At 44.0% G+C, this 24,961-nt stretch overlaps 2 protein-coding genes across 6 annotated transcripts in view; one reads left to right on the top strand and one right to left on the bottom strand.

Annotated features, from left to right (window-relative positions):
- LOC133369639 (cholesterol side-chain cleavage enzyme, mitochondrial) overlaps positions 1-18,745 on the top strand; it is a 55,178-nt gene extending 36,433 nt beyond the window's left edge. For all 4 annotated transcript variants that reach the window (XM_061595012.1, XM_061595013.1, XM_061595011.1 and 1 more), the window contains 6 exons: positions 1,454-1,657; positions 6,785-6,945; positions 7,668-7,834; positions 9,654-9,732; positions 14,840-15,031; positions 16,694-18,745. In XM_061595012.1, the coding sequence (XP_061450996.1) occupies positions 1,454-1,657; positions 6,785-6,945; positions 7,668-7,834; positions 9,654-9,732; positions 14,840-15,031; positions 16,694-16,816 (926 nt within the window). In that variant the 3' untranslated portion in view covers positions 16,817-18,745. The remainder of the gene's footprint in view (positions 1-1,453; positions 1,658-6,784; positions 6,946-7,667; positions 7,835-9,653; positions 9,733-14,839; positions 15,032-16,693) is intronic.
- Positions 18,746-21,332: 2,587 nt separating this feature from the next.
- CCDC33 (coiled-coil domain containing 33) overlaps positions 21,333-24,961 on the bottom strand; it is a 181,491-nt gene continuing 177,862 nt past the window's right edge. Inside the window, exons 20-21 of one of the 2 annotated variants that reach the window (XM_061595007.1) lie at positions 23,118-23,229; positions 21,423-21,496 (exon numbers count right to left, since the gene is read on the bottom strand). In XM_061595007.1, the coding sequence (XP_061450991.1) occupies positions 23,146-23,229 (84 nt within the window). In that variant the 3' untranslated portion in view covers positions 21,423-21,496; positions 23,118-23,145. Of the gene's footprint in view, positions 21,497-23,117; positions 23,230-24,961 lie in introns of both variants that reach the window. The other variant, XM_061595008.1, reaches the window with a different exon arrangement.

The following is a 24,961-nucleotide window of genomic DNA, read 5'->3' on the forward strand; positions in this document are numbered from 1 at the left end:
ACCAGGCAGGGATCCGGAGAAGGAGCTTTGTGGGCAGCAGTGAGTTTCAGCTTCCCCCAATTTCCAATACCCCCTTCCTGAATTTTGTCAACAGATTTTGCCCCCCCCTTTCACTTTCCCTGTGGCCAACCTTTGATCCAAAATTTCTCACTTGAGGACATTCAGATCAGCACTAACCTTAAAGCTTGGCATAAGTACCACATTTCACCATCGTGATGTTGTGGAAGATTGGGACAGAATGAGGAATGGAAGGATTTGTCAATTGTGGTTCTCTCCGTTTCTCATTTTTCCAATCTTAAAATCAGTTCTGCAGCAATTTACCATTTCAGGAAGTCCTTGTGAAAATTCTTCAGCATTTTTGTGAGAATTTAGCCTAAGAAACACATTTTTGTATGCAGTTTTGGCTCATGAGCACATTTTTGCAAGTAAGTTTTTCTAATATAATGCATTTTTGTATGTTACTTTCGCTAATATTATCATTTTTATTCACACTTTCCTGTACTATACACATTTTTGTAAACACTGGTTGGTTGGAGAACTGCATTGCAACATTTGGATAAGTACGAATTTCAGAGGATGGCTGTTTTGGTTTGCATATTGTTTTGGAAAGTGTGGATTTGATTGATGCAGCTTTAAATGAGAACTGAATTTAATTTCTCCCCATTCCTAGATAGAACTGGTTAAATTAGAGAAATTTTAGATAATTTGGAAGTCAGGCTCAGACTTTTCATTCACCTGGGCTGCAACCTTCCATCCTGAGGGGCAAATGTGCATGCTGGCTGACTTTTGTATCTCCTCCTCACCCAATATCCTGAAGTAGGTCATAATTTTACTTTATTTTTTTTTTAAAAAAAATCTTTATTAATTTTGTAAAAAAGACAAGGCTACAAATCATAATTAACAAACATGTAAGAAAGATCTCCAGAATGGTAAGTAAAAATTAAGAAGATATTAAACAGAAGTAGTAGTGTTAATCTGATTATTCTGACTCTATTCACAGGTTCCACAGTCGGCAGCTTAGACTTCCCAAGTTACCATTGGCTGAACTTTGATGACAGGTCTTTTTCCTGTTAAGGGTTCCATAAACTCACATACTTTGCTGGTGTATTTGGGACCTCTGCACCTTCATTTATATATTTAATAAAGTCAAACCAGACTGGATAAAAAGTGTCATTTCTTGCTATCCCTCTGTGCAAATGATTCCCAGGATTCTTTGGGGGAAGCCATGACTGTTAAAATGGTATAATAGTGCTTTAAATGTATAGTATAGATGGGGCCTATGTTTGAAAACACTGAAAACCTGCATTGTGACTGCACCAAGCCTTTGGAAATCAATGCAAGTGGAAGTGCTTACAATTTGATCCTTTCCACTGCACAAAAGATGGGACAAACAGAGGGCTGATGTTTCTGGCCAGCATGCACATTCGCTTTCTCCTTCTGTCCTTTCCCACAGCGGTTTGCAATGTCCTGTACGGCACACGCCTAGGACTCCTGCAGGATTTCATTGACCCTGAATGCCAGCAGTTCATAGATGCTGTGACAATGATGTTCCACAGTACCTCACCAATGCTGTACATCCCACCAAGCCTTCTGCGCAGGATCAACTCCAAGACATGGCAGGACCATGTGAAGGCATGGGACATCATCTTCCAGCATGGTGAGTGCACTCATGGGCAGCTCTCACATTAGTGATTTGGTACCAAATTTCCCATTAATTTGCTTATTTACTGTCGTTGTGGGTAGGATTTTTAGGTAGTGATTTTCTGTGGTTATTTTGGGGAAAAAATCCAGGTCTAATATATTGATGCTGATATCGATATTTTTATTGAAATTTGCTTTTAAAATTGATATTTCCTTTTAAAATATTTTTTTCCTGAGAGGAACAAAACCCAGATTGGTAAAAGCAGCAGTTTGTGGACAATGAATGAACTTGAATTGATAACAGCCTATTAAATCAACAGAATGCTTTTGAACTGGTACTGGCCAATAGATCTTATCCCTAGCTCACACATAGTATAAGGTTGGAGAACCTTTTTTCAGTCTGAGGGCCACATCCCTATCTGGGCAACCTTCTGGGGGCCACATGCCAGTGGTGGGTGGGGCCAGAGGCAGAAGTGGGCAGAAGAACAAATGCAAATGCTATTTTTGTGCAGTAGCTAGTTCCTATACACCCTTACATCCCATTCTATCCTCCACTAAAGTAAACAAGAAGCATGATCAGACTTTAAGAACATATTCCAGCCAGACAAGGCAAGTGCAAAGCAAGAATGGTGAGAGTTGTGGCTCGGGAGGTTGTGTGGCAAGGACCAAATAGAGAGGCCTGTAGGGCTGCATTTGACTACCCCAGCCTGAGGTTCCCAGTTTCTGCACTAACCCATGATCTATTTTAACAATGGTTTGTTCAGCAAACCATGAGCCATCTCCCAGATGAGCAAACAAGCCATGGCTTGTTTCTCTAAAGCTTGGCTTGTTTTCCATCTGCTCTTGCTTCTATAGCTTGGCAAATGACTGGTAAAACAAACCATGGTTAAGCAAGGTTGTTGGGTAGGGACTTTTTTTAACCGATCTAGAGGAGATTAGTAATGGGGAGGGTGAAAGGTGCATGTGTAGTTCCTGCGCAGGGTGAGAGCCTGTGCAGTGAACTGAATGATAGGAGAAAGTCATCAGATGACTTCAGAGTGAGAGTCTGCAACTGGCAGAAGGCTGGCCCTCCCTGGGTGTGAGACGGGGGGAGTAGATGTGTCTTGTGTGAAGATATTGAGTGGGTCTGGTTGTTCGCAATTTTCTCAGATAGGTTTTGTTGGTGGGCTCTTCATATCATATCCATATCAGGTGCTTAAAAGAAGTCTTGGAAAGGAGGGACATGGATAACATCACCCCAGTTTCAGTGATCATGGGTAGAGGGAGGTATAGCCATGGGGAGGTGTAGCTATGGGGAGGTGATGGGCTACCGTAGAAGATGAGAGCAATGCTATCTATGCCTTGTTCCTCACACCCACTCCTCTCCTGGATGGGATCCTCGTTGCTCATCTGCTGTGCCCACTTGCCTGTGTGTGCTGTTGTGTAACACCAGATTGGTACACAGTAAGACCACTCTCATCCATGGTTTGATCATGGATGATGGTGCCAATTTGGTGTGCATTACCAAAACCTGGGTGGGTGAGCTGGGAGGAGTTGATCCAACCCAGCTTTGCCCACTGGGATATTCGCTGCAACACCAGCACAGGCTGCATAGATGGGGGGAGGGGTTGCTGTAGTCCACAGAACTTCCATCTCTGTCACCAGGAAACCACTGCATTTTGGAGCTGGTGTGAGGGCCCACAGCTGGTGTCAGGCCAAGGAGACAGTAAACTGCTGCTGGCATACCATCTGTCCTGCTGCCTAGCAGCTTCTCTGACTGAGCTGGTGGAGGCCATCTCGGCTGTGGTATTGGAGGAGCCCAGAACAATACTCCTGAGTGATTTCAATGTCCATGTTGAGGCTGCCTCTAGTCTTCTGGCTCGGGACTTCATGGCCTCCATGAAGACCATGAGGCAGTCTCAAGTTGTCACTGGTCCGACACACAGGGCAGGGCACACCCTCATCTTGGTTTTTGCTCCAGATGGAGGAAGGGGTGGTCTGGAGATAGCAGGGGTGGATGTCACCCCATTGTCATGGTCAGACCACTTTCTGGAGAAGTTTATACTTATGGCTCCAATCCTCACCTGCAGGGGTGGTAGGCAGATTAAGATGGTCTGTCCCCAGAGACTAATGGAATCTATAGGATTCCTGAATGCCCTTGGGAGTTCCCAGTAGACACAGCAGGTTACTTTGTTGAAGCCCTTGTCATGCTGTGGAACAATGAGACGCGTCAGAATCTTAATACGGTTGCCCCTTAGTACCCTCTCCAGCATTGTGAGCCCGATTTACACCTTTGAACACCAGTGAACTAAGGGCAATGAAACAGGCTGGATGACAGTTAGAGCACAAGCGGTGAAAGATGTGCTGTGAGGCTCATGGAGTGCGAGTAAAACATCATAACCTTGATGGCGAGGGTGGCAAAGAAGGCCCACTTCTCTGCCTCCATCACATCCTCAAGTGGCCATCCAGTGGAACTTTTTTGTATTGTCAGGGGTCTGTTGACATCAGCTGCAGGAAATGGAGTTTTAGACCCTTTGGAGGCCCATTGTGAATTGTTTGCAAGGCATTTTGAGGGTAAAGTTGCTCGCCTCTGTAGCAGTCTTGATGCCCCCTTCACATCTACTGTAATCCCCAGTGAGATGTCCAGTGCAACATCTGCTGCAACTTCTTGGGATCAGTTTCAGTTGATGCGGCCTGTCGACATGGACAAGGTGCTTGTGACGATGCAACCTGCAATGTGTCCTCTTAACCCTTGTCCTTCTTAGCTTATTTAAGCTTGCTGAGATGGTATGACCAAGTGGATCCTGGGTGTGGTCAACACTTCTTTGAGGGAGGGAGTGGTCCCAGCCACCCTGAAAGAGGCATTGATCTGACCACTCCTGAAAAAGCCCACCCTGGACCCATTGGTTTGTGACAATTACCACCCAGTCACAAATACCCCCTTTTTAGGGAAGGTGATTGAGAGGGTTGTGGCACAGCAATTGCAAGTACTCTTGGATGAAACAGATTATCTTGACCCATTCCAATCTGGGTTCAGGCCTAGTTATGTGACTGAATTGGCCTTGGTCGCCCTGATGGATGGCCTTCATTAGGAGAAGGACAGGGGGAATGTGACCTTGTTATTCTTACTTGATCTCTTGGCAATTTTTGATACTATTGACCAAGGTATCCTTCTGAGCCGACTTAGTGAGATGGGTATCGGAGGTACTGTTTTACTGTGGTTCTGGTGCTAACTTCAGGGTTGTTTTGCCTGGGGCATTCAGGAATCTTGAACAAGCCTTTTAAGTGAAGATCTTATCCCAGTCTGTGTCTGTGTTGGAATTGCTTTTTAAGATGTTTTTAAAGCTTTTTTAAAATATATTTTTAAAGCTGTCTTGTTTTAATATATTTTAACATCTGTTTTTTAAAGATTTTACAGTGTTTTTAGTGTTTTGTTTGTTGCCCTGGGCTCCTTCTGGGAGGAAGGGCGGGATATAAACAAACAAACAAACCAAAGTTAAAACAATCCATGGTTTGTAAGCCAACAAACAAACCATATATTCATATCATGGTTTGCTGCCAGAAAACAAACTATGGTTAGCCTGCTGGGCTGGGTTAAAACATTTAAAGAAACTGAACTTTGGCTAAAAAAGCCATGGCTTAATGTTATGTGAGAATGGCTGACCATTTAACAATGGACTGACCGCATCTGGCATATTGCAGTGGCTGAGAAACTGATTTTTGAATTGAGACTGACAAAGTGAAAATCATCAACATTGGACTATTTGTGGTATGGAATATGTTTCTGCTGTATATTGGAGATCACAGACCCACAACAGGAATGAGGGGGCATTCCTCAGGCTCTGGGACAAGGACCAGAGTGGACAAAGAGGTATATTGAGTGGAATTGCTTAAAAACCAGAAAAACCTCCTTCTTACACTAGGCTGAGAGAGGCAATATGGTGTAGTGGTTAGAGTGTTGGACTAGGACCTGGGAAACCAGGGTTCAAAACCCCACTCAGCTATGAAGCTCACTGGGTGACCTTGGGCCAGTCACTGCCTCTCAGCCTAACCTACCTCACAGGGTTGTTGTGGGGATTAAATAATGAGGGGGAGAACCATGTATGCCATCTTGAGCTCCTTGGGGAAAAGATGGGGTATAAATGCAATGAATGAATAAATAAAATAAATAGGTTTACAGGAATGTGCTGATGCTGTATACTTTATTTGTGCTAAGCTATGTTGCTATGAGCAATACCATCCTACCATTTTATTTTGTTTTTTTTTTCCTGGGGGTGGGAGGGTTAGAATGGATATGACACAATTGTTCTTCCTGGGGAATCCTTTGGTGTTTTTTTTTTGGTAACTTCTTTCTTGAAATAGTTGGTAAAAATGATATGTGTAAAGCAGAGCATTGCCTGTGTGGTCCTGCTTATCTCCCAACCACACCTGGTGATGCTCATTTGCCTTCAATAGGTATATAGAAGAAACAGCACATGGCGAAAAGTAACTCCGTGCAGCTTTGGTTGCTGGGGGGTAGGTAGGGAAAATGACATTGGAGTCTGGGTGCTTTGACAACTCACATAAACTGTCTTTAAGCCCAGAAGGGATAGGAGCAAGGGGGGGGGCTCAGACCTCCAGCTTGTTTTCAATGTCAAGGCTGCATCTTGGATTATGTAAATATAAGAAGCTGCTCTAAGGAGTCAGACCATTCGTTCGTTTAGCCCTGTGCTTTCTGCCCAAGGTCTCATGGTGAGGTCTTGATTTATCTTTATTTTTTTATTTTTTGTTAAAGGTAAATCAGTCTCTTCCTCCCCCCAAAGCTGCAAAGACAGTCTAGGGATGATGGTGGAGGTGGTTCTGTGACAGCTCTGGCATTGGCCAGTCTGTGCTGTTCACCACTGCAAACTGGCGGAACCAATGTTACTAAATCTGGCTGCATCACACCTCATACATTTCCAGCACATGACTTCCCCCAAAGAATCCTGGGAACTGTGGTTTTTTAAGGGTGCTGGGAATTGTAGCTGTGTAAGGGTCAACTGGAGTTCCCACAATTCTTTGGGGGAAGCTGTGTGCTTTAAGTGTATGGTGTGCTGGTGGCCCTCAGCTCTGGAGAGAGCTCCAGCGCTCCAGCTGTGTATGTTTGCATACATCTTCCAGATTTCCTTCTCCTTTGTCTCACCAGCTGACAAGTGCATACAGAACATCTACCGAGACCTTCGTCTGAATCGGAAAAGTGCCCAGGAATATACGGGTATTTTGTCCAGCCTCTTACTGCAGAACAAGCTGCCTATCGAAGACATCAAAGCCAGCGTAACAGAGATGATGGCAGGAGGGGTGGACACGGTAAGGAGGGACTCTGGCAAGTTCTTGACAGTGATAGTCCCCTAATATGCTTGCCAAACACTGTGTCCATGCACCAAACAGGCAAATGTCCTGAAACTTTCAGCATTCTCTGATGGAAGTGTCTTTGCATCGCTTTCTTGAGGGGCGCTTTCAAATGACAGATGGAGAGCAGGCATTGGAATGTGCTGGAATGCGCCATCTGAATGGCACTCCTGAAATCTCATGCACATCATTGGTCAGTCTCCCTTAGACATGTCAATGGCCATTTGAAAGGGCATTTCCTCCCTGTTTGGTCCTTTGGAGATGCTCCGTAAAAACCAGTATGTGAGCAGCCAATCACCTTTGGATTAATGCACAGGCAGGGAACTTGTGGCCCTCCAGATGTTGTTGGACTACAACACCCATAATTCCTGGTCATTGACCATGCTGGTTGGGGCTGATAGGAATCAGGGTCCAACATCTGGAGGGCCGCAGGTTGGTTCCCCATTCCTGCATCTAGAACAACCAAGAATGCAGTGATGACAGTCTTAAGTAAAAAGGGGCCAAGTAACTGAGAAAATTTCAAGTACCCAGAGCAATAAATGTGGCGCACACTTCCTTAAGCTTGTCCTCTAACCTAGGATGTTTGAAGAGCCGCCTGTATAGTGTGTACAAATATTTTGGGCAGAAACTAGCCAAGCATTTCCTCCCTCACTCACAATTGATTCTTGGCATGCCTGTAGACCTCCATGACCCTTCAGTGGGCAATGTATGAACTGGCCCGAGCTCCAGGCATACAGGAGCACCTGCAGTCAGAGATCCTCGCAGCCACGTTGTCTTCCCAGGGAGATGTGGTGAAGATGTTGAAATCTGTCCCACTGCTCAAAGCTACCATTAAGGAAACATTAAGGTAAGATGGGTGGGAGGGTCCTTTTCTATGATGATTGCAGCAGTGGTGGGCAAGCTGGGGCCCAAAGACCATATGTGGCCCTTGGCCTAATTTCATGAAGGAGGGGGGAAAGGGGTGTGTGGCAGAAAGCGAGTGAGAGAAAATGGGGTGGCAGAAAGAGACAAAAGGAGTAGCAGTAAGTGAGAGAGGAAAGGGGGTGGGAGAAACAGGGAAAGGAGGGTCAGAAATGGAGAGAGAAAAGGGGGTGGGAGAAGGAGAGAAAGGTCAGGAACAGAGATAATTTTTTAGAATTCCACCCAGAGGCCTTTTCCAGCCCAACCTGGAAATATCTGGAATCTGGGACATTTTGCAGGCAAAGTGTGCTCTCTACCACTGAAGTATTGCCCTTCACCAGCCATTAGAACAGGGATGGAGAACCTGTGGCCCTACAGATGTTGCAGAGCGATCACTTCCATCATCCCTTACTATTGACCATGCTTGCTGGGGCCGATGGTAGTTCTCGCCCAACGGTATCTGGAGGACTGCAGGTTCACCACCTCTGCATTAGAAAATTAGGAAGTTGCCTTATAATCAGTGATGGCTGGTGGCTCTATGTCAGTGGGGCATCTTGGACAGCTCCTTGAAAGTTCGGACTAAAACCCAGAGCAGATCCCACTGCTCCACTGACATGGAGACACCAGCTGCCGTTGCTTATACAGGGATGGACCATCTCGTTCAGGATTGTCTACGCCAGGGATGAGGGAACTGGTGGCCCTCCAGATGTTGTCGAACTCCAGCTCTCAATGTTAGGGATAGGGAAGGGATTGGTTTGGTCTGCTTTTCTTGTAATGGGCCAACCTGATCTATTAGTCCTGATCTTGCTTGTGCATTGGAACACAACTCCCAGTTTGACTGTGCATTTCTCTGGTTCTTGTAATGAATTTTCTGTGTTCCAAAAGTGTGCAGAAAAATATATTTACATAAAAGATACACGGAAGAGAAGGTTATCAGTGGCTACTGACCTAGTTCTACTTCTACTGTTGGAGGCAGTATGCTTCTGAATACCAGTTGCTGGAAACTGCAGGGGAGGAGCGTGCTGTGGTGCTCAGGTCCTGCCTGTGGGCTTCCCACTGGGGCATCTGGTTGGCCATTGTGAAAACAGGATGCTGGACTAGATGGGCCACTGGCGTGATTCCAGCAGAGCTGTTATGTTCTTACATGACAAATAAACAATAATAATACAAAATAAATCCTTCTCCTCCTCCCAATACAAAATGTGTATTTTACAGGGGAGTGCATTGAAAGGCATATATTTTAGCTAAGTGTGTGCTTATATAAAAAATACACACAAAATGTGTACAATGGGATGGAATTGCACGCAATGACTGAGTGCCACCAAGACTAAAATGGGACGGAATTAGCAGCTCAGCACATTCCTAGCTGATGGTCATGGAATATGGTCAGGAATTATTGGTCAGTGAATATGGGAGTTGTAGTCCAGCAAAATCCGGTGGGCCATAGGTTTCCCGCTCCTGCTTAAATGGGAGATGCCAAAGACAGAACGTGGGACCTCCCATATGCAAAGCATGCGCTCTGCCTCTGAGCTCTTGGGGCCTTCCTCAGGAACACTTAATTGGTATGGCATTATTATGCACCTTTATTTAGAGATCCTAAGGATGCTCGCCAGCTTTGTAAAAATTAACACACTTTGGTAGATCATGGGGTGTCAAATAATAAAAAGTGGACTGCACTTCCATCCATTCCTGGGTTCAAGCTTCTAGAGTGTATTAGTGCTGAGTGGATAAATGCCTCCTGTCTTGCCCCTTCCACTTTCTGCAAGGCTCCACCCAGTTGCAGTGACGATACAAAGATACCTGGCACAAGACATTACCCTTCAGAATTACTTTATTCCTGCCAAGGTGAGTAACCAGTATGGAATGACATGATTCTTACATTTCTTATTATACTTACGGTGGTGTGTGTTTACAATGATGCTGTGTTTTTAGCCAAACTTGTCATTGCTTCAGTGCAAGGTAGGGATAGGAGAATCTGACAGTTTTGGTTCTCCAAGTTTCTCATGTTTCCAATCTTATATTCAGTTTATTATTTATTTATTATTTATTTATCAATTAAATTTCTATACTGCCCCATAGCCGAAGCTCTCTGGGTGGTTTACAACAGAATAAAACATCAATATACAATTAAAACCACATATAGAAGTCAAAACACACAGGAATACTAAATATTAAAATACTAATATACTAAAATACTAAAATTATTAAATGTAAAAGTACGAAGATGTGATAATGTTACATGATTAAAATGCCTGAGAGAAGAGGAAGGTTTTAACCTGGCGCCGAAAAGATAACAACGTTGGCGCCAGGCGTACTTCAAGGGGGAGATCGTTCCATAGTTCGGGGGCCACCACTGAGAAGGCCCTTTTTCTTGTTGCTACCCTCCGAGCTTCTCTCTGAGTAGGCGCCCGGAGGATGGCCTTCTTTGTTGAACGAAGTGTACGGGTAGGTTCATATCGGGAGAGGCGTTCCATGAGGTATTGTGGTCCCAGGCCATGTAAGGCTTTATAGGTTAAAACCAGCACCTTGAATTGGGACCGGAAACATATAGGCAGCCAGTGCAAGTGGGCCAGAATCGGTGTTATATGTTCGGACCGCCTGGTCCCTGTTAACAATCTGGCCGCTGCATTTTGCACGAGCTGCAGTTTCCGAACCGTCTTCAAAGGCAGCCCCACGTAGAGCGCATTACAGTAATCTAATTTAGAGGTTACTAGAGCATGAACAACTGAAGCAAGTTCACATTTCTGCAGCAATTTGTAGGTTTTTTTTAAAAAAAATTCTTCAGTTTTTAGTGCCAAGTTCTAATAAACACATTTTTATATGCCATTTGGTAAGCAGTTTCCCCTAATATAATGCATTTTTGTATATTATTTTTCACCAGTGTATTCATTACATGGCACCCTTTTCCCTAAAATATGCATTTTAAAAAAACATTGGTTGGAGAACTGCATTGCAAAATTTGAATTAGTGTGAATGTCAAAGAATGGCTGTGTTTGGTTCTCATATTGTTTTGGAAAGAGCAGATCTGAGAGTTTCGGTTTTAAAAGCAAACTTGGTTGAATCTCTCCCACATCCCTAGTTCTAGTCAAAGAAGTTTTTTTCCACCAGGTATTTGGGCAGCAGCAATGATATGATTATATAGGTAGATCCGTTTTTAATATATTTAAGCGATTTTGAAAAACTTAGTTATAAATCACTTTGGAAATTTTTAGTGGCAAGCAATACATCCATTCAGTATACTTAACCTTACATAGTCCTGCTTTCTTCAAAGAGCTTCAAAGAACCCTTGCTTCAAAGAGCTGAGATTGGCATATATGGTCCCTCCCTCTTTTTTGCCCTTACAACAGCCCTGCGAGGCAGGAATGAGAGAGAATAATTGGCCCAAGATCACTCAGTAAGCCTTTTGACTGAGCAGCAATTAATCCAACACTCTGACCCACTACAGCCCATGCATTCTCTTCCATGAAATGCATACAACCCAACTATTCCTGTTAATCAGGGAAAGTGCCTGTTTTCTAGGGCTATGCCACAAAAGGTCTCCTGTATTTCACCCCACAACCATTCTCCTTCTATGAAAGAGAAAAGAAATTGCATTTGAAAACTAGCAAAGGGGAGAGAAAATTGCAGTGGGTAGTATTCACGTAAGTCGTCCTGTCAGTGCAAGGATTACTGCTAGTGCAATGGGACTTCCCGCCTCCCCTCCCCCTCTGCCCTTCCCAAATCTGCTCTGAAATAGATTTAGGGGATGCATGGGAATGGAGAGGGGGGAGAAGTTCAGTTGTGCAAGCAGAAATCCTTAAGCTGACGGAATGACTTACTTAAGGCTTTGTGGAATATAACCCAATCAAATTCTCATGCATGAGGTGCAAGGGCCTTGGCTGCACTTACCTTGTTTTTGAGGTGGCCCTGAGGTTTCTGTGAATGTCCTTTTTTTCATTCTATGAATCATCTCACCAGTGGTTGGCCCTCTGCAAACTTCCTGGCTTTCTGTGATTCAATCAAAGCCCCAGGAAAGTCATCATGTGGCAACTCAAACATTTTTGATGTTTTAAAGTGTTTTTAGTGCGATTGTTTGCCGCCTGAGCTCCTGTTGGGAGGAAGGGCGAGATATATATCAAAAAATAAATAATAAAAATAAAACTCCTCTTATGGGATTTTTTCAAGTCAGGAAGTGCAGTCAGTCAGAGAGGCTGCAGAGTGCTGGCAAAATCACCATCATCACCATCACCATCATTTCTTTGGTGCTTTATACAAAAAGAAATATCTCGAAGTGACCCAACAAAAAATAAAATGCAAGCAGATAAAATCAGTTTAAATGCCCAATCAAAAACAACATACATGACAATTCCTAAAATGTTTACTGGAAAGGAAAAAACGCACACATTGCAGTGACAAGTTAAGCTCCAAACTCCACACCAACCAATTTAAAAGAAATTCACAAATGCACTGAGAAAGAGGCAGAAAGAATGGAGTCTCTTTCACAGGGGAAGAAAATGTTTGAGAAACTGGAGACCATGTTTTGGCACAGCACTACCATTTTCAGGAATGTGTTTCTGGTCAATCACTGTCCCTACTTTGTATATATGTTTGTCTTTTTGGGGGGCTTTTGGGGTCAACTGTCCTGACAGAAATTTACATTCAAGCACTCTAGAATTTAAATCCCTATGAGGGATATAGGGCCAGGAGTAACATAGGAGGGTGCCTTATACTGACTCAGGCCAAGGGTCCATTCAGTTCACTGTTGTCTACACTGACTGGCAGGAGCTCTCCAGAGTTTTTGGCAAAAGTCTCTCTCAGCCCTACCTGGAGATGCTGGGAATCAAACTTGGGCTCTTTTGTTTGCAAGGCAGATGATCTCCCACTGAAACAGATGAATAAGGGCTACCTCTGGGACATTGGGATAGTTAGAGCATCTGTGGCTTCATTTGGAGAAAGAAATCTGTGTTGGTGGGAGTGGAGGGGCAGCAGGGAGGCAGGCTACAATCCTTTGGATGGAGGCCAGTGGGGGAAACCAGCTGGAAGGCAGGGGAGTTTTATGAAACTCCTTGGACTTTGCTGCACAGTTGCTGGGCTGCTTTGAGCGACTAGACCAACCTTTCCCAATGTGGTGCCGTCCAGATGCTGTTGGATTCCAGCTCAGCCTCAACCAGCATGGCCAATAGTCAGAGATGATGGGAGTTGAAGCCCAGCAACATCTGGAGGGCACCGAGTTGGGGAAGGCTCATCTGGCCATTACTTTGAAAGCACATTAATTTCCTGTCCTTCACCCCTATCTTCTATCTAATCTGGCTTTCAGTTCTGCATAAGCTCAACTGCAGTCAGCTCTCTTTTGATTCTCCTCCTCCACTCACTCCCACCTCTGGGCTGTTTGCCTTGAATGTGTATTAATAGGAAGTGTTTCAACCCATCCCCTTCCATAGAAGCAATTAAAAAGACATAAAAGAAGCAATAAAAATACTATAAAATCTATATGAATATTTAATACAATGGATGTACCACCTTCCATCTTCAACCACAAATCTATAGACACCGCCGCAGACCACCTGAATGAAGCTCACAGATCACTGATGGTCTGCAGACCACAATTTGGAAACCCTTCACCTAGTTTTTTTAAAAAGTGGGGAGATCTTTTAAATATGGGCCATTTAATTTAAAACAAATGTAAATATAAATCACTATGGGCCATGGGCAAGATGCCCAACCATGTATGAAAAGCCACCAGCAGGACGAAGCTCTACAGTTAGAGTTGTAGCAACTAAGTACTGCTTAGAGTAGACCTGTTGAAATCAATGGACATAAGTTACTCATATCCATCCATTTCAGTGGGCTTAATCTCAGGAGAATGAAGATTAGATACAAGCCATTAAGTCCAGAATTGAAAATGATCTAACCGCACTACTGCATGAAGATCATCAGAATGTAAGTTGGTGTCATGTGGCAGTTCACAGGATGAGCTATGAGCTTGAACTCATGGTGGCAAATCCCACCTTATTCATTCGTTCATTCATTCATTCATTCGTTTAAAGATTTTTGTCCTGCTCTTTAGCAAAAAAAAAAAATTTTTTTTCCCCAGAACAGCTTAAATTTTCAGGGGATTAAGGGCCGAGGGGGTGAAACCTTTGATATTTACTGAAGTGTAAGGCCAGATGTGGGGAACCTGTTGCCCTCCAAATGTTGCTGAACTCTAGCTCCCATCAGCCCCAGCAAGCATAGCCAATGGCCAGCGATGTTCAGCAACATCTGGAGGGCCAAAGGTTTTCCCATACCTGAGAAAGGCAATCACAGCTAAACCTATTATCTACAGTACCTGTCATTAGTTACCAGATGTGGACTCAGCAGATATGATACCACAGTAAAAATGAAAAAAAGAAAGAAAAGTGTTTCATTCATTAAGCTGAAATCCTAACCTCTGACTGATGTTGATGGGTGGATGAAGCATGGGCCCCTCTCTGCTGGCCTCCACCAGCATAGAGGAATGCCACTGATGGATGCCTCCGTTGTGGCAGAGGCCCAGACTTTGGCCAAGTATGACTGAGTTGGCTACAACTCATAATGTTCAAAAGGCCCGATTGACCGGCCTGGAAGGTAGTTATTTGGCTGTAAAGAGATCCCCAATGTAAGTGCCAGGTGAGCTTCTATGGGGAAGGCATCCCATAAACAGGGAGCTACCACCAAAAAGGTTCCACCTCACCTTGTTACACAGGGAAACGTGGAGAAGCGTCTCGAAGGAAGATCCAAAGATCCAAGGCAAACTCACAGACAACTCCATGCATGCTGCATGATTCCCTATTCTTGTGATTTTAATATTTTAAAATTGTTTTTAACATTGAATTTTAAACTGTTGTAAACTGCCCTGGGACCTGCTGGTGAAGGGCAGGTTGTTTAATAATAATAATAATAATAATAATATATTCAAGAGTGCTTGACTAGCCCTTTTTTCCCCTCCTCACAGACATTAGTCCAAATAGGAATTTATGCAATGGGTCGAGATCCCAGGTTTTTCACCAAGCCTGAGCAATTCAACCCACACAGATGGCTGGATGAAGACTCTAAATACTTCCGAGGGCTGAGTTTTGGCTTTGGACCACGCCAGTGCCTGGGGCGCAGGATTGCTGAGCTGGAGATGCAGCTGTTCTTGATCCATGTGAGTCTGACACTGCCCCCCCCCCATGACTACACCATTTGTATGGGAAATACATAACATTTGAGGGAAGCCTGGCCTGGCCTGGCCGAGTGTGAGTGTTGGCTAACATTTCAGAAGGCTTTGGGGGCTAATTCAATCCAAAGTTTAGGCCATTGAAAATACAGTAAAAATGCCTATTAGCACAGGCATAAAGCATGGATAAATATACTCTCAGTTTAAAATACAATCAAAATGAAAACAAACGTTTAAATAAACCTTTAGCTTCTTGGGATTGCTCTTAGATTTAGCTTGCTCAAAGTAATGAGTCACATTTACAAGCCCCACTGACATTCGGTTCAAGATTCTCACTCAAATTTTCTTCACTGCAGTTGCAAACAGTGTGGAGCTTGGCTGACATTTCAGAATGTTTTGGGAAAGGGTATGATTTAGCTAAAAGTGGAGGGCATCAGGGTGGGCTGGTGGATTTTGTTATGGCCCCCCTTATGTTTTCCTCTAGAATTTAAGCCCTAAAGCCTGGCTATTGCTGGAGGAGGTGTCTGGAAAGCAAGAGAAAGAGGAAACCTGATGCATTGTTGGTTAGAGATGGAAATAGGGCTAAAAACCATCCCTTTCCTTAGCTAGTTGTGATGGTTCATAATAGACATCAAGGTATAGTAGTTATCCTCAAACTGAGGGCAAATAATAATTATTTTATTGTACTGCATTTCTTTCCTCCAAGGAGCTCAAGGTGGCTTATGTGGGTCTCCCCTTCCTCATTTTAGCCTGTGAGGTAGGCTAGGCTGAGAGATGGGGACTGGCCCAAGGCCACCCAGTGAGCTTCATGTGGCTGAGTGGTGATTTGAATCCTGGTCTCCCAGGTTCTAGTCCAGTTCTCTCTCTCTCTCTCACACACACACACACACGCACGCATGCACGCACGCACGCTACACACACACACACACACACACACTTACTTGCAGGTCATTTTGGTTAGATCTTTGAGGAACTGAGGATGGTGCAGGTTGTGACTCTACTGAAAACAGAGGGATGGATGAAATCATGAATCCTTGATTGCTGTAGTTATTTATGGGCTGAAGATGAAATTGTAGAGGGAGAAGATTGTTTGGGGAAGATTCCCACCCTCCAAAACTGGAAAAATTAAGGAAACGTTGAAAAAAGCACGACAACATCCAATATTTATTTATTTTTGTTTTATTAGCTTAAATTTGAGTCCCACCTTTCCACAGAATGATGCGTTAGGTGGCTGATAGCAATAACACACGAATAACAATCCAGAACCCAGAGTTGTATCCAACTTAAGTCTTACTCAGGAGAGACCCATTGAAATCAACAGGTATTACCAAGTTAAGGTCATTGACTTCAGTGGGTCTATTCAAAGTATTACTTAGTTGGGTGCAATCCATATTTTCTCTTTCAGCAGGATGAGAGAAAAACAAGTGTTTTAAAAATACTACTGTTGCTTCCAGCCTCATGGGCTGCAAAACTCCTAGACTTGGGATCCAAAGGGAATAATTTGAGAGGAGCTGATAGTCCCTGAGATTGCTTCCCTGAGTACTGATTCCCAAATCTGAGTATTGGGGCCCATGCCTATGACCTTGCAAGCCCACTTGGATCACATACTGCTTACTGTTTCACTTGATACTTTCCCTTCCCTCTCTCCAGATCTTGCAAAACTTCAAGATTGAGACAAAGAGAGGAGTGAACATCGATACCATTTTCAAAGTGATCTTGGTCCCGGACAAGCCCATCTCCTTGACGCTACGGCCTCTCGACTCCCATCCATGAGAGGACAGAGACTTCCCATCAGCCTCTGGGGCAACACATGTGGAGCCTCATTTAAGAACTCTGAGGAGGATGGGAGCTGCCTTGCTAGTGACTCATATCGCTGTGCTTAAAGATCCTCAGGGTTCCAGTGGCAGCTTGTTCATAAATGTACAAATAAGACACTGCCATTGAGATAAATGATTTTGGGTGGGACTCCTTGGCTTTCCAGCCATCTCACTCTTGGCTCATGCAATACAATTAGACCAGGGCTAGGGAACCTCAGGCCTCCAGGCCTCTTCATCTGGCCCTTGGAAAGATCTGTCAATTCCAATTCTCTTCATTTCTCCTTTTTCCAAACTTAAATTTGGTTCTCCATATTTCTGCAGCCATTTGTGAATTTCCTTTTTAAAAATCCTCATGAAATTTTTCCAGAATTTTAGTGCGAATTTCTCCTAATAAACACATTTTTGTAGGCAGTTTTAACTAATGTACATAATTTTACAAGCCATTTCTCCTAATATAATGCATTTTGTATGCTATTTTCACTCATATGTTTTTTATGTACATTTTCCCCAAACATACACATTTTGTAAACATTGTTTTATTGGCAAACTGCATTGCAAAATTCAAATAAGTGCGGAATTCAAAGGATGGCTGTGCATCATATGGTTCTCATATGGTTTCAGAAAGTGCAAATTTGATACAGTTGGCTTGAAATGTGAACTGAATTGAATTTCTCATCTATCCCTACTTGGGGCTCTCCACAGGTCACATCTCCTCCCTAGCCACACCCTCTTTCCTCAGGCCACGCCCCTCACCATCCCTGCTTCACACCTGCCTTGAGTGCTTTTGCTTTTGCATGCCTTTTGCATGCCTGGATGAAGGGGAGAGAAGGGGTGCATTGAGTGTCGTGTAGAAATTAGCTTACTGTAGAAAAGGTAAAATTTACACTAATTGCCCTGCCCACTTTTGCTTCTGGCCCTGCCCACCACTGGTATGTGGCCCCTGGAAAGTTGCCGAGAATGGAATGTGGCCATCGAGCTGGAAAAAGTCCCCACCCTGATTTACACATTGCATGGGAAGGCATATTCACTATACAGAGAGTCTTAGGGCCAAACCATGCAATGTTTGAACTGAAGAACAGGTGTGGGGAATCTTTGGCCCTCCAAATGTTGCTGAACTGCAACTCCCATCATCCTTGGCCATTGACCATGCTTCCTGATGGGAATGTTCAGATATTCAGCAACATCTGGATGGCCAAAGGTTTCCCATACCTGCTTAAGAACATAAGAAGAGCTCTGCTGGATCAGACAGAAAGTCCATCAACTCCAGTGTCTGGCTTCTTGCACTGCCCAAGCAGATGCTTTGGGGAAACCCACAGGTATTGCTTGAAAGCAATAAGCTGTTGCCTCTCCCCAGCAACTATAGAACACCACTGCCTGTGGTGATGGGATGTCTATTGAGCTCAGCCATTGATTGACCTTGACTCCAACAAATTTGTCTAATAGCCTGTTATAGCCATCTAAAGCAGAGGCACCAAATGTCATAAATCAATTACATGTTGTGTGAAGAAATATGTTCTTTGTCTCTGTCTGCCAACCTATTTCTGTAGATGAAATTTCATTTCCATGGGGCTACTTGGCATCTGACTTGGATGTCCATCTAGACTGGATTGGAACAAAGCCGAACTATCATCATATTTGTTTGGGAAACAGAATGTGTCAAACTAAGTCAATCTTGGGGAAACTCACCTATAGATATCAAGAGCACATATGATGTGGTTGGGCATTGGCTAGGAATGGGGCAGTCAGACTCCATTGTGAGTTTCCTATTAGCCATCATCCTTTTTATCAGATGACCTCCTGTTCAGACTAGGGATGGAAAGTTATGTCAATTTTGGTACTCTTAGTTTCTCATTTTTGCAGTCTTAAATTCAGTTCTCCATATTTCTGCAGTGATTTGTGATTTTTCTTTAAAAAAACACTTCATTAAAATTCTCCAGCATTTTAGTGCAAATTTCTCCTAATAAACACATTTTTTTTGCTGTAAGTTTTGACTGATGTACACATTTTTGCGCTCAATTTCTCATCATATTATGCATTTTTGTATGTTATTTTCACTCATATATTCCTTTTTATGCACACTTTCCCCTGACATGCATTTTTGTAAACATTGTTTGGCTGGTGAACTGCTTTGCAAAATTCAAATAAGTGTGAATTTAGAAGGATGACTGTGATTCAGCTCTCATATTGTTTTGGAAAGTGCAAATTTGATAGATTTGGCTTGAAATGCAAACTGAATCAAATTTCTCGCCCATCCCTAGCACAGACATGCTTTGTTTTAATAATTGGGATGGTTAAGAAGCAGACTCACTGCAGTTTGGGCACATGTGCCATTTTCTTCATTGGATCAAGTTCAGGAGAAACCTCTTTTCAACAGAAGACAGATTTGAAGAGCACTGATTGGCCAGCCCTGTGTCAATAACACCCCCCAACCTCTCAGGCTGGGCACAGAGTTGATTAGTCAGCCCTTGCGTTCATCATAAAACCATCTCCATCCTTTCTCAAAGCAGTTTTCCAACAGAAAAAAGTGCCAAACAAATATAATTTAAAAAAATTGGAAGGTATGTGTGTGGGAGAAGCCAGCATTCATTTCAGAATCATGCATCTGTTTTTTCTGAGGATCAAATGGAAGAAGCAGAATTCATTTTGCAGTAGGACCCCCCCAGCACCTGATCACAGGTATGTCTGCATACTCTTAACATGAACCAGGTCCCCACGCATGGCAATCCCTTATGCCAGTCCTGCTTAAGAGGATGGCAGTACAGGTGTTCTTGGCCAAGCATTGAGAAGGACAATCATCTGTGTATGATTATTCTTGAGACGTGAACCTTATTCCCTTCCTTCTGAAGGAAGAGTCCAGCTAATGTGGCTACTTTAAAAGGCTGGCATTTCAGTGCCCAGCTATTTTCACCCATTTGAGAATTGTCATAGCTGGTGTTGCTTGCTTCCATCTAAATAGACAAGGAGTAGAGCCATGTAATTACTTAGAACAAGGATGAGGAACCTGTGGCACTCTAAGTTGCTGGGTTACAAGCCCCATCATCTCTGACCATTGGCTGTGCTAGCTGGGGCTGATGGGAACTGATGTCCAGCACCATCTGGAGGTCCATAAGTACTCCACCTCTATCTTAGAAAGTCACACAATGGATGAGTTTGGATGTAATGTTAATCACAGTTTAGCATTACATGTGTGAGCCTTGGGTTTATGTGTCCTCTTCTCCTGTGGTAGGGCCACAAAGAGATCAGAAATTTTCACTTCTATTTTCAACTAACAATGGTTCATTGCTAAGTGATTAATCTTAACCAAGATTTAGGGAAGCAAGTCATGATCAGAAACCACGGGTTGAATAAACTACAGTTAAGACTAACCATGGTTTCTCTGGGTTTGCATCAAATGACAAACTGTTAGTTGAAAATGGAAACAAAAGTTTCCAATTTCCTTCTCTTGGCCATGCCAGAGAAGGAGAGGGGAAAGGGGAGCTCACAAGCCTAAGGCTTCTTCACATAATGCTAAGCTGTGGTTTAATATTCAGAAGCAGCTTGCTGGGTGGGGAAAGAGGCATGACACTAGCTTCCAATAGGTGGATTGCTATTGCTCACCGGGAGGGAGAGGAGCAAGGCAGCTGGGAGGTTGGTGCATGGCAAATACCCTGGATTGGCTCTGCCAATGAGTTTGCACTGCACTGACTTTTGCTCCCCTTCCCCTCCTGGTCAGCAACAGTGATTCACCTGCTGGGAAGCTAATGTAGAAGCTCTGCCCCACCTGACAAGCTGCTTCTGTTAGACTTACATCTGAATGCAGCCATTGCTAATACAAATGACTGAATTGTGGAGGCTGTGCTTCCATGCTGCAGGATGGCTCTGGAAGGGTCTGTCCATTTTGGTGCTCTTGGCTTCTCATTTGTCCAATCTAAAAATTCAGTTCTCCACATTTCTGCAGCAATTTGTGAACTTTCTTTTAAATCCTCATGCAAATTATCCAGCTTTTTAGCGAGAATGTTTCCTATTATTTTTGTATGCAATTTTGACTAATATACCAATTTTTGGAAGCAAGTTATCCTAATGTATTGCAATGTTGCATGACATTTTCACACACACACACACACACACACACACACACACACACACACACACACACACACACACACACACACACACACACACACAACACACACACACACACACACTTTCCCCCAATATATGGATTTTTGCAAACATTGCTTAGAGAACTGCATCACAAAATTCAGATAGGTGTGAATTTTGAAGAATGGCTGTGTTTTGGTTCTCGTGTTGTTTTGGAAAGTGCAGATTTGATAAATTTGACTTTAAATGTGAACTGAATCAAATTTCTCACCCATCCCTATGCCCAATGCTTCTCCCTCCCCCCTCACAATTCCAGTAATCTTCCTCCCACACAAATCAGCATCAGCCCGGGGGGTCCATTGATCTTGCAAGTAAGTCTTTGGGAACATATGCCTAAACTTTAATAAAGCTGTTCAGGAAAGCCTGAGGCATGTATTTTGCAATAGATAATCTGTCCCACCATAGCACATAGAATGCCAGGAGTCCTGGGGAGCTATGGCAAAGGATGAAGACTCCGATGCCTCTTGAGGTGTGCTGTTGAATTCGGACGAGACTTCTGAGAAATGGGAAAGAAAGGGAAATGTCAGGAAGGTATCTAAAATCTGCATGACCCACTCATCAGGTTTCCAACCTACACTGTACATGATTCTGAGGGCCAATCTGCATGATGCAATTGCCATAAGGGATGTAGGCCTTCAGAGATATGAAAATGGTACCCCACTCCCAGGGTGATTGCTCCACTGCTGGCATGGAAGCATCTTGAGGGAGGAAGTGAACGAGTGAGCGGAATGGCTAGTAAAAATTATTCCCTAAAGAGACGGTAATGCAGCTGCTGTGCAGAGCCGGCGGAAGGCTGTTAATAAGTGGAGGAGGCAGGATAACTGACAGCATGGACTGATGGGTCTTTGATCACTGTCTTTCTGTATCAAAATAACATTGTCAGTGCTCAGAAGTAGCATGAAGAAAGCAATTTGGCAGGTGCGACTCCATATTGCTGCACTTGATTAACTTGCTGCGTGGAACAATCCCAAGAAACAATATACCCCCCCGAAAACCCCAAAGACACTGAAACTCCCAAGGAAGAGGCAGTCACATAACTTCATACAAAAACTTCAAGAAGAATTATGAAACAGGTTTTACTATCATTTTTTGAGATTTTTTAATGCTCTAATGTAATTTGTAGGTTTTTATGTTGTACGTCGCCCAGAGTGGCTGGATAACCAGCCAGATGGGCGACTAATAAATTTAATAAATAAAATAAATAGGCAGTGCATGACATAAATCACGCTGCATGGCAACATGGCCAAAATTGGCCAAACTGAAGGTGGGTGAGAGAAATGAGACTAACTCATTTGTGCATGGGGGAAGGGAAGGGATGCAGAGGTTTCTTTGCTCATCCCCTTCAAATGAATGACCTCTGGACCTTGGCTCCAATCAGTCCATTAGACTGCCCAGGCAGCAGCTGGGGGTGTGCACCCCTTGCCCAGTAACAAAGACAAAGCAAAGCTGGAATCCATCAATCAGGGCAGGGGAGTGGACTGGTGAGAGATGGGAGGTGCTGAATTTGGCTGGGCCCATTGTTCCCCTTCCCTAATTGGTTGGATCCCAGATTTTAAACAGGTTTGTGTGGGCCTGTTGGATTGGGCTGGGGAGCCATCCATTTCTATGCCTTACCAGGGTAGGGATGTGCCTGCTTCAATGCCCATGTAGGTCCCTAGCTGGACTGGAAATGGTGAGATGCGACACACTTCAGTAGACAAATCCAGAAAAAAACAGGGGCACATCATGCAGATGGGAGGAAATGGGGGTATGCGTTGAAAACTGCATTAGTCTTAAGATTTTAGGAGGGGGCGGGAAGAGAGTCAAAGAGTGACATGGGTTGTGGAAAGTGCTTCAGTCTAGTAGAACATCTTCACTCAAAATGGTTTGTCTCTGGTTGTCAGATTCCTAGAGAAACCCTGTGGCAATTCTAGGTGTAACCTGAAACCAGCTGTGGGGAACCTTGGCCCTCCATATATTGTTGGACTCCAACACCAACCAGCCCCAGACAAGCATGGCTAACGATCAGGGATGATGGGAGTTGGAGTCCAGCAACATCAGGAGAGCTACAGGTTTTCCCATCCCTGCCCTAGAGCCATTGGCCAAGAAGTGTGATAAGAAGCAGCCCTTGCACTGACCTATGAATGGAGCCAACCCTGCACTGGGCTACTTTTGCATGGTCGTCCCTTTCTTCACTCCGTATAACTTTGTTATCTTCTCCTCTTCGTCCCCTCTCCCTTCCTTCTCGTCCTGTGGATGTGGGAGGGGTGGGGCAGATTGATGAGCTGGAAACATTAAAACCTGCCAAGCTAAGGCTGGGCTGAACTTTTAACGTTTCAGCCAAATTGCTTAATTTTATCGGGGTGGGGGTGGGGGGCAGGTGTTCATGGATAAAACTGGCTCCCCACTTTCCCTTTACAAGGGATGCAGCTTTCAAGGTCTGGAACACACCAGAGCTACCTCAAAGCTCTTACTGCCTGGATGTCATCTTCTATTCTTTCCCAGAATGCCCTTTTCTGAAAAAGAAGATGATGGCTACAAGGCGATCAGAGCTACAATGGAGCTCCAGTGAGTTTCTTCCCTGAAAAACCACATACCCACTCACCAAAAATGCCAGAATGCCCCTTTTGTGGATTGTGAATGGATGACTGAAATTCAGGGGAAGGTGTATTTTGCTTAACCCTGACAATCTGGTTTGTTCTACAGAGAAGAAAAGATATCTCCAAGGGTTTCCCCGTGTACTTTTTTTTTTAATACATCAACTATTTCTTTGGCTCACTAACCTAGGAATGGGGAACCTGAGGTCCTCCAGATGTTGTTGGACTCCAACTCCCATCAGCCCCAGCCAGCATGGTCAATGGTCAGGGATGATGGGCGTTGAAGCCCAATAACATCTGGAGGACTATAGGTTTCCCAGCCCTCCAAAATCCTCGGTGCAAATGTATCTTGTGCCTACAGTGACTTAGGCCCCATCTGCACTAAATGTTTAAAGCAGTATTGTTCCACTCTAAATAGTCATGGCTTACCCCAAAGAATCTTGAGAACTGTAGTTTGTTAAGGATGCCGAGAGTTGTCAGGAGAGCCCTGTTCCCCACACAGAGCTACAGTTCCCAGAGTGGTTCAACAGTCAATCCCCCTTCCCAAAGAACTCTAATAAACTGATTTTATTATTGATTGCATTTATATCCTTGGTCTTCCCCTAAGAAGCTCTGGGTCCTTTCCACCCCACCAGTTTTAAGGAGGGTTAGACTGAAAGATCATGACTGTCTCAAGGTCATTCAGCGAGCTTCATGGCTATGTGGGGACTTGAACTCAACTCTCCCCTATTTCAGGCCAACCACTACACCACAATGTTTCTCAATTAACAGCACAATCCTGAGTCATTTCAGCTCAGTGGGGCTTATTTCCTGGTATGTTTGCACAGGAGCACAGCCTAATGCAGGGGTGAGAAACTGGTGGAACATGGGAAGCTGCCTTATACCGAGTCAGACCATTGGTCCATCCAGCTCAGTATTGTCTACACTGACTGGCAGCGGCGCTTCAGGATTCCATACTGGGTTCTCTCCCAGCCCTGCCTGGAGATGCTGGGGATTGAACTTGGGGCCTTCTGCATGCAAAGCAGAGGCTCTACCACTGAGCTACAGCTCTTCCCTGAAGCTAGGTTTGTTGGACTCTAACTAGCAACAAGCAAATCTGTCAGTTTTGGTTTCTAATTTTACCAGTCTTAATTTCTCCACATTTCCACTTCACTTTGCAAATTTGTTTTGTAAAAGTGAAAATTCATCGGCATTTTAGTGTGTTCTCCAAATGGACACATTTTCGTATGCAGTTTTGCCTAATATGCACCATTTTGGAAAGCAATTTTATTGACTGCATATTATTTTCACTCGTATATGCCTTTATATGTTGCATCCTAATGTATGGATTAGTCAGCCCCCATCTGCCTGCCTTCTTAATTACACCCTATCTAGGGGGTGGCCCT

This window comes from Rhineura floridana, chromosome 14 (assembly GCF_030035675.1).
Source record: "Rhineura floridana isolate rRhiFlo1 chromosome 14, rRhiFlo1.hap2, whole genome shotgun sequence".
Classification (NCBI taxonomy): Eukaryota; Metazoa; Chordata; class Lepidosauria; order Squamata; family Rhineuridae; genus Rhineura; species Rhineura floridana.